This window comes from Medicago sativa, chromosome 4 (genome assembly GCF_051527215.1).
Source record: "Medicago sativa cultivar Bolivia chromosome 4, Bolivia_mono, whole genome shotgun sequence".
Taxonomy (NCBI): Eukaryota; Viridiplantae; Streptophyta; class Magnoliopsida; order Fabales; family Fabaceae; genus Medicago; species Medicago sativa.
In genome coordinates this window covers 87,123,095-87,132,346 of record NC_140752.1, presented here as the reverse complement: position 1 = coordinate 87,132,346, position 9,252 = coordinate 87,123,095, and the positions used below count along the sequence as shown (strand labels likewise).

Below are 9,252 nucleotides of genomic sequence, written 5' to 3'. Positions count from 1 at the left end.
CACTTTGATATAAATAATTTCAAGAATTCTTTAGAGATTCTAAAAAAAAAAAAAAAAAAAAAACTATCGTTTAAAAAGCATTCAAGTTGAAAAACTCCAAATATCAAAATAGTTTCTCTCTCTTTTGTTTTAAATTTGTTTTTCAAAAGCTAATCAAAATGGTTAATTTAATTTACAAATTTCCAGCATAAAATTCAGTGTTTAACAAAAATATTTTTGAAAGAAGCTTGCACACAAACATAACTAAAACATCAAAATCAATTTTTTTAGACCTAAAGCAACCAGCCAACAACTGCATAGCTATCCGAGCAAACATGAAATAAAAACCGCATAGTCAGAGACTTTTTAAGTTCACAATACCTGTGAAAACCATTCAAAACTTGAATATATAGGAGTATATATTCAAAAATTCATAGTCACTTTCAAGTCTACAATACCGGTGAAAACCATTAAAAGCTTGAATGTCTACAACACTACCAGACAACTAATTCGCAATGCATGTTTCAGTCTAAAAAGTCAAACATATTTTTACATGACAGTAGTAAGACAAACATATACTTGAACGTCTACAACATTCAGTGAATCTCACATGCCAATAGTAAGTGTCCCAAGACAGCATGCTCAAAGGGTGAGATTATCCATGTTCTTGATGTTACTGGAGATTCCATGAACTGACCGCCCTTCTTCTTGCTCACTATTTGGAATTGCTCGATAGTTGGATATTGCCTCTTCATTGTCTGAACAGCCTGGTCTTTCAGTAAGGAAATTTTCCCAAAACACATCATTCACCCCGTGCCGAGCAGCAGCTTTGACTTGGACGTTACCTGAAGCCTCCTTTGGTGGAGCTAGATTGATAGCCTCATTAGCCACATTTCGGTTTGTGGAAACTCCAATTTCAGATTCTTTACCATCAGCGTTAACTCTTGACTCTGCCAAATTGCCAATTTCCTGACAGTTTATTTGGGGCGACCTGGCCGAGTATGAATTCCTATTGAATTCCAATGTACAAGATGCCAGAGTTAAATTTAGTTGGCAGGATATATGACTATCACCTTCTTCAGTACTTGGCTCCAGAGAATGAAGATTTGGGCACTCAGTAGTAGTTGCTCTTTGTGATAAACACGAATCCATGTTAAAAGTAAAAGATGCCCCAGTATCTGCAAGGTCTAGTGTTTCAGGGGTAAAAGCAAGGCCAGTTCTTGTCTGCATTCCTGTCAGTTCTCCTTCAGACAGATTTTTCTGCAGGCTTTCCTCATCTTCGTTTGAACCCTGTGTGCTACCTGATATCAAGTTCATATCTGAGACAGCTGGTGACAATTCTAGTCTGAGTTTATTTGAGATATCTTGAGGGAATACATTCCCAAATTCCAGTCTGAAATTGCTAGGATTGTCAACCAAGCTACCTTCGGCAACAGGCTGCACGTGATCAACCTGAGGCAATCGCCTTTTCTTATTATAAGCTGCCAAATCCATGGATTCGATTTTGCGGGAAAGAAGTTCAACAATAAAAGAATCCTGAAGAGCCTTCTCAAAGAAGTTCTGCAAATTTGTCTGCCTCTTCTCCATGCCATCCAATCGCCGCTGAAAATCTTCCAGCTGAAGCTTTTCTGTCTCAAGATAACTGTAGCTTAAGAGCTTGGATTGAAGGGCATTTTTCTCGCGAGACAGCTTCTCTATTTCTTGCTCCAATGCTGCCCTTTCTGGATCTACAACAGAACCCGGAGGATGACTATGACTGTGAATAGGTTTCCTGCGGTGTATATTCTTCAGAAGATGTTTTTGATCTTTTATAAATTCTTCATTGGCAAACTCCCAACGCTCAGGATCTGCTTTTCGAAATCCCTGATAAAAAGCACATATAAATAAACCATAACAAATTAAAACATAAATTCATAAACAATTGTTTATCATTAAAGCCATAGGACCTGCAAACTTCTTTGAACGATTTACCATTAAATCTTTACAAGAATATTCTTCATTACACACATAAAAACTTCAGGAAGCAAATCTGGCGGTGGGCCTTAGTTTTTAATCATTGCCATAAGTGCATGATTTCTATTTTTCAATCCTATCTAAGAGTTAGATATCAATTTCAACAAGTTCAATAAAAATTTACAATACAGGATGTTTGCCATTTTTGTTTTCCGGGTATCATCATATCAATCAATAAATGAAAACCTAGATGCTTGAGATGTCTACGATGCAGAAGACAGGTAGGATTAAACAATAAAAATCTGGGTTATAGTATGGACTTAATGGGAAAATTTAACATTTAGGGTTCCAAAAGCACCCATAGGTTAGCCATGTGAAAGATTTGAAAATAAGGTAATATTTGTATAATGATAAAAGAAAAACAAGCTAACTTTTTTTTTTCATGGAAATGTCACAAGAAATAACATCGCAGACACATCATGACTGACACGGGAAATTTTGGGTAAATCCTTTAAATTCAATAATTGCCCATGTATGGTTAGACGCAGGTTCTAACTGGTCATTTTCCGTTCATGACACATTCGCGAACTTCTTTTTTGTAGTGCTCTATCTCTTTTACCAAAACAAGGACGAGTTGTATGGCGCAATTATTTGATCACTGATTGTAAACCATCAATTTAGTCCCTGAATTATCACCCTATCTCAAATTTAGTCCCTACCCTATAGAAACATGATAAGTAGTCTCTAAAGCATATGAAACCCGTCAATTTAGTCACAAGTCACAACAATTAAGATGTTAGAGACAAAATTGACGAATTTCCATATACTTCAAAGACTAAATTGACACATTTTTGTTTTCCGGGTATCATCATATCACACTATTTCTGGTTTATTTCCATATCATCATATCATATTTATATAGTTCAGGAAATAAACCAGAAATAGTGTGATATTCAGAGACTAAATTGATGGTTTTATTCATGACTGGATGTACCATTACCAAGATCCAGATGCTGCAGAATTTTTTTTGATTGTTTTCTTGAGTGCATTTAGAGTCCTAAATCACCCACCAATTCACACACCCACACCGAAAATTAAGACCTACGAAGCATGGACAATCCTCGGATTAGGTGCGTCCTGACGTCGGTGTCTGACACCGACACAACAATGACACGTATGATAACACTGAATTATGTCATTGTCGGTGTCGGCGTTGAGGTGTTTGTGTTGTGTCCGGTGTCTATGTTTGTGCTTCATAGCATAAAAGTGCCGTACAAGACTATATAATATCTCATCCATCTTTCATCATTCTCAGGTCCCAACATTTTGCAACTCCAATTAGACTCAATGAAATCCAAATCTAAAGTTGTTCATAATTCCTACTATCTTACTAAGCAGATTTTTTCATCAATCTCTTAATGATCATAATCATAACAATCAATATCCACTAATTGAAACTCGACTAAGACACAATGAAATCAAATCATACAAATACAACAAACAATCAAACAAAAACAATAACTAATTGATCATACAAAATAACAATGAAACAATCAAAAGAAGCGTATAGCATGAATTGACTTACATAGGTATTGAGCTGACGGATGAAGCTGGAGAAATTGTTGTGCTTGAAATAGGTTGGGAGAAGAACACGGGAGAATTCAGGAGGGTTCCAAACAATGAAGCTTTTGTTATCAGAGCTCCAAGAAACAATCTCATCTGTGGTGGAATCATCCACCATGTCATACGTCTTCTGAAGAAACGGTGCCGGACCTCCTCCGCTTCCTCCGGCGGCAGCGGCTGATGAGGATTGTGGTGCAGAATTCATTTCGTAACGGTTGAAAGAGAGAAAGAGAGAAAGAGAGAGAGAAATGTTTTGACTTGAAGAAGCTCTTTCTTCTTGCTTAGGCTGGTCTTTGTTGGCGTTTGCTGTTGGCGTATATACACGGTGCCAGACAAAAAAGAAAATCAACTCAGGGTTATTTTATTATTTAGGAGGATGTATTGGATTAGTATTCAAAGAGATTTTAAAAGACTTTTTAATTATGAAAAAGTCTTGTGGTATTCAATCAAGATTCTTTGTCATTTTAAAAAAATCTTGATGTATTCAATCAAGACTTTTCATCACTTAAAAAAAGTCTCATGGTATTCAAAATCATTCAAATTTCAAAGGATTGTTTAATAAATTAGATTTTGATGGATTTTGTGAGATTGTCTAGTGAAATTTTAACAAAAAAAAGTCTTTCATGAAGACATAAGATTTCTTGGGATTGTTTTTCTTTAAAAGTTTTTGTTATCTCTTTCTTATTCCTTCTCTCTTCTCCCTTCCCTCTCTCTCTCTCTCTCTCTCTCTCTCTCTCTCTCTCTCTCTCTCTCTCTCTCTCTCTCTCTCTCTCTCTCTCTCTCTCCCCTCGTGTGTCTCCCCTCTCTCTCTTCTCCCTCTATCTCCTCTCTTTTCTCCCTTCTCTCCCTCCTCTCTTCCCCCCTCTCTATCTCTCATAAAAATAAAATAAAAAATAAGAGTATATATTCAAAATATTATGATAGAGAGTGTGTTGTAATCATTTCTTTTCAATGAGTCCTTAACATTCATAAAATCTTTTGAAATCTTATAAATCCATAAGATCCTTTAAAATCCTTTAAAATCTTATGATGTAAATCCATTGAAATCCAAATTGAAAATCCTGATTGCCTTTTAAAATCATGAAAGTCATTAAAATCCTACAAAATCTTTTAAAATCTTTGAGATTTTTTTAAGCAAAAATTGTCTTTCAAAATCCTAATCCAATACACACCCCTTATTACTCCCTCCGTTTCAAAATACATGTCCAATTTTTATAATGTGCACTATTCACTTGACTTACTTTGACCATACTTTTTAACTAATGTATAAATACAAATATTAGCATGTAAGATGTTGTTTGATTTGTATCGACAAATATTTTCAAAATATTAAATTTTTATAATTTTTTACTTTAGATAATTAAAGATATTAATGGTCAAAATTGTGCATTGGCATATGTGAAGTGGTTGACTTGGACATGTATTTTGAAACGGAGGGAGTAACTATTAATATTAATTACTATTAACTATTAAAATATATTTTAAATTCTTAAGTCAAATATAAAATAATATTTTGTGAATGTAGACAATTTTTTTTTTTGATCAAGAAGAAATGATAAAAACAAAAACAAACTACAATCTCATGTGAGCAACACCAAGAGCATCATCCAGAAGGGAATGATGCAGTTGAGGAGGACAAACAATCCAAGTCTTAAAAGCATCCGAAGAAGAAGCACCATGCTTAGCAAGCCAATCCGCACACTCGTTGCCTTGACGGAGGGTATGATGAAAATTAACAATCCAATCTCTATGTTGCAGTTGGACAATCTGACTAATCAGAGGAGCATGAGGATGATGAGATTGGACATCCGACATGATTAAATCAAGAGCCATCATAGATTCTGATTCAAGAATAATGTTCTTGTGCCCGCATCATATGCAATATGAAGGCCATGAAAAATGGCATACAATTCGGCCGCCAAGCAAGAAGTAATACCACAAAATCCAGAAAAACCCAGCAACCATTCACCATTATTATTTCTAATAAGACCTCCAAAACCTGATCTCCCAGGATTAGAAAGAGAACTACCGTCAACATTAACTTTGATGATATTATTCAAAGGAGGAATCCATTTAACCTGTCTAATGGGCCTCTGAATTGCATCATTAGAAAGGTGCACCACCACATCTGAATGAAGAGAATAAATATGGCTAAGACAAACCCAATTTACCCAATCATTTCCATTGAAAACCTTATGATTCCGAGCCTTCCATAAGACCCAACATGCAAGAACAAAGATATTACCATTAGGAGCAAGGGCATAATGTTTGAACCACCAATAGAAATCCTGAGAATTGAAATTTGTATCTTTGTTAAACAGCAAGGCATCCCAGATCGCCAATGAGAGGGGGCAATCTCTAAAGGTGTGAAAAAGTAACTCAATACTAGCTCCACATCTCTTGCATGATGAATCTGAGGTTAAATGTCTACCAACCCGAAATGCATTCGTTGGAAGGTTACCATGCATAGCCAACCAAATAAAATGCTTTAGATTCTCTGGGAGGTTGAGCTTCCAAATCCATTGCCATGTTTCATGTTGAGTATGACCTGAAAAAGAAAGAGAGTTTGAAGTCAACCACTGATAACCACTTTTAACAGAGTACATACCTGTTGGGGAATGAGTCCAAATTTTGATGTCTTGGGAAGACTCGTCGATGAAGATACTTTGAATTTGGAGTTGAATATCGAGAGGTATCTGAGTTGTGAAATGAGAGAAATTCCAGCGATCGTGATGGTAAATGTCTCTCAGTCTCAAATTAGTTTCACTAATGTGGACATAAGGGACAAGATTACAAAGATAATCATCCTCCAACCATTTGTCATACCAAAGAGAAACCTCTCCTCTTCCAATTCTAGTCTTGAAACCAGATTTCAAAACTTCAACTGTCTTGGTAATAGCCTTCCAAACACAAGACGAACCCTGATAATCTGTAGCCTCTAAAATAGAGATACCATGAAGATATTTAGAAGAAAGAAGGTTGTCCCAAAGCTTATCAGGATTATGGATCAATTCCCAAACATGTTTGCCCATAATAGATATATTTGAAGCACGGGCTGTCCGAATTCCAAGACCACCTCTAGACTTAGGTTGTGTAATCATCTTCCAATTCACCCAATGACTATGTTTCCTTCCCCAAATAAATTGTCTGATAGAAGCATCTATTTGGTTACACACCCCTTCAAGAATCCATAAATTCTGCATAGAGTAGGTAGGAAGAGAAGAGACCACAGATTGGGCCAAAGTCACCCTCCCTGCTCGGCTAAGGAGTTTTGTCTTCCAACCATCCAATCTGCTATTGACTCGATCCATGATATAAGCAAAATCAGCATTTTTTATCCTGCCAGATAACATAAGGAAACCAAGGTACTTGCCTAATTGAGTATGATGAGTAAAATGAACAATAGAAGAAAATTTATTCACTTTGCCTCTGGAGATATTAGCAGAAGACATGAATCTAGATTTTTGAATATTAACTTTCAACCCAGAAGCATGACAAAAACTCTCTAACACCTCTTTCACCATTCTAGCTTGAGAGGATTTAGCTTGAGTAAATAAAAGACAATCATCTGCAAAAAATAAATGAGAGATAGCTGGACCATTTTTGGAGATTTTGATCGGTTTCCATTCATTAGATTGAACCTTCTCCTGAATTAACATAGAAAGTTTTTCCATGCAAAGGACAAAAAGATAAGGAGACATAGGATCCCCTTGCCTTAAACCTCTTTGAGGAATAAAACTCTCTAGTTTTTCGTTGTTCCACTTTAAAGATAAAGTAGAAGAGGTTATACGGTTCATAATAAGAGTAATAATGGAAGTAGGGAAACCAAAATCATGTAAAGTTAAACGAAGGAAATTCCAATCTACTCTATCATAAGCTTTTTCAAAATCAATTTTGAACAAAAGATAACCTTTTCTCCCTTTCTTTTTATTCATGCTATGAACTATTTCTTGTGCGATAATAGCATTATCAGCCGTGCCTCGTTTAGGTATAAAACTACTTTGAAAGGGGCTGATAAGACTATTTAAATGGGGTCTAATCCTCCCCACTAGCACCTTAGAAATAATTTTAAGCATAACATTGCAAAGGCTAATAGGCCTAAAATCTTTCAAAGACATAGGATCATCAATTTTAGGAATAGGAACAATAAGAGTCTCAGTCAATTTTGGATCGATGGTACCTGATTGAAAAGCAGTGGAAACCAAGTTATGAACTTCTGATGAAATAATATTCCAAAAAGTTTTGAAGAAAATAGATTGGAACCCATCTGGACCAGGAGCCTTATAAGAATTCATCGAGAAAAGAGCAGACATGACCTCTTCAAGACTTGGGTTCAGGCAAAGAGAGTCATAAAGATCAATACTAATATGAGGAAAGTGAGAAAAGTGGAGGCTTGCAGGACTGGTTGATCCCCCCTCTTAAAATAAGCTCCTAAAGTAAGATAAAGCTTCCCTTCTTAAAGAATCTTCATCTGTGCACCAAATACCATCAATATTCAAGCCAACCACCTTATTTCTCCTTCGGCGAATGACAGTTTGGACATGGAAAAATTTTGTATTCTTATTTCCAAATTTAATCCAATTCTCTCTCGACTTTTGATACCACAACATCTCCTCTTGAGCCAAGACCTTGTTATACTCATTTTGCAAATGTCTTTCAAAATTGATAAGATCAGAAGATTGACAATAATCAAGTTGTTGATGCACTCCTTTGATCCTAGCCTCCAATTGTCTTTTATTTTTAAAAATGTTACCAAAGATATCAGAATTAAATCTCTCTGAAGACTTTTGGACCGCTTGAAGCTTAGAGATCACATTACCAACAGTGTCACTCCAAGTAGATTGAACTAAAGGTTTATAGTCTGGATGATGAAGCCAAGCTGCTTGAAAATGAAAAATCTTAGACCTCCTACTCGCTGCCTTCATACAACTCACCAAAATAGGGTTATGATCAGAGTCATGAGTAGGTAACAACTCAGCTAGAGAATGAGGAAAAGCTAGCTTCCAATCCACATTTGCTAGACATCTATCAAGTTTTTTACGAATATGGCCACCATATTGAGAATTTCTCCTCCGTGTCTAAATCCATGACCCCACAAGCATCCATCATTTGAGAGAGAAAATTAGCCCGAGACAAGTTAAAGTCCCCACCAGAGACCTCTCTGCAGTTGCGAACCTCGTTAAAATCACCAATCATGATCCAAGGACCCAAAATTAAATTACGTAAATTCATCAGATGCTCCCAAAGTTTAAGCCTAATAGTATAAGTAGGAGAAGCATATATGGCCGAGCAATACCAAGTAGCCATTCCCTTAGAGATGCAAAAGGTGATAGCTTGATGCATATTATGTATAAGAGTAAATGTAAAATCATTAGTGCAAGATAAAATCCAAATCCTTCCGGCATGACCTCTAGCCTCTTGAAGAAATAAAGGATGATATCCTAGAGAATCTCAAAAATTTTCCACTTTTTGAAAAGCACCATGAGTTTCAAAAATAAAACAAAGAGTGGGATGATAACCTCTAATAATCTCATGAACATGGCGTCTAGAACTTTTACCTAAAGCACCACGAATATTCCAGGAGAGAAAAGAGAAATCTTTATAACAATCCATAAAAACAAAAAATAAAGTTAGCCAAACAAATGTCAACATTAAGCAGCCATAAAATCATTATGATTTTGAGTTACTAGAACCTTG

The 9,252-nt window shown here is 35.9% G+C and overlaps 2 protein-coding genes across 2 annotated transcripts; both read right to left on the bottom strand.

The window, feature by feature from the left end:
• Nucleotides 1-342: 342 nt before the first annotated feature.
• On the bottom strand, nucleotides 343-3,843 carry AT-HSFA5 (winged-helix DNA-binding transcription factor family protein). The gene is made up of 2 exons (XM_085704979.1): nucleotides 3,518-3,843; nucleotides 343-1,842 (listed from the first exon to the last, which is right to left on the bottom strand). Exons 1-2 carry the CDS (start codon nucleotides 3,758-3,760, stop codon nucleotides 622-624), a joined length of 1,464 nt encoding a protein of 487 aa, XP_085561105.1. The 5' UTR covers nucleotides 3,761-3,843; the 3' UTR covers nucleotides 343-621.
• Nucleotides 3,844-7,973: 4,130 nt separating this feature from the next.
• LOC146933227 (uncharacterized) lies at nucleotides 7,974-8,862 on the bottom strand. The gene is made up of 2 exons (XM_085707820.1): nucleotides 8,731-8,862; nucleotides 7,974-8,633 (listed from the first exon to the last, which is right to left on the bottom strand). The coding sequence occupies exons 1-2, from the start codon at nucleotides 8,860-8,862 to the stop codon at nucleotides 7,974-7,976; spliced, it is 792 nt and encodes a 263-aa protein (XP_085563946.1).
• Between the last annotated feature and the right edge of the window lie 390 nt (nucleotides 8,863-9,252).

Excerpts from the sequence above, each read along its gene's own strand:
- LOC146933227 (XM_085707820.1), bottom strand. The coding sequence starts at position 8,862 with ATGGCTACTTGGTATTGCTCGGCCATATATGCTTCTCCTACTTATACT. Across the intron at positions 8,634-8,730 it reads TGATTGGTGATTTTAACGAG|ACACGGAGGAGAAATTCTCA; the intron begins GTTCGCAACTGC and ends TCATGGATTTAG.
- AT-HSFA5 (XM_085704979.1), bottom strand. The coding sequence starts at position 3,760 with ATGAATTCTGCACCACAATCCTCATCAGCCGCTGCCGCCGGAGGAAGC. Across the intron at positions 1,843-3,517 it reads TCCGTCAGCTCAATACCTAT|GGATTTCGAAAAGCAGATCC; the intron begins GTAAGTCAATTC and ends GCTTTTTATCAG.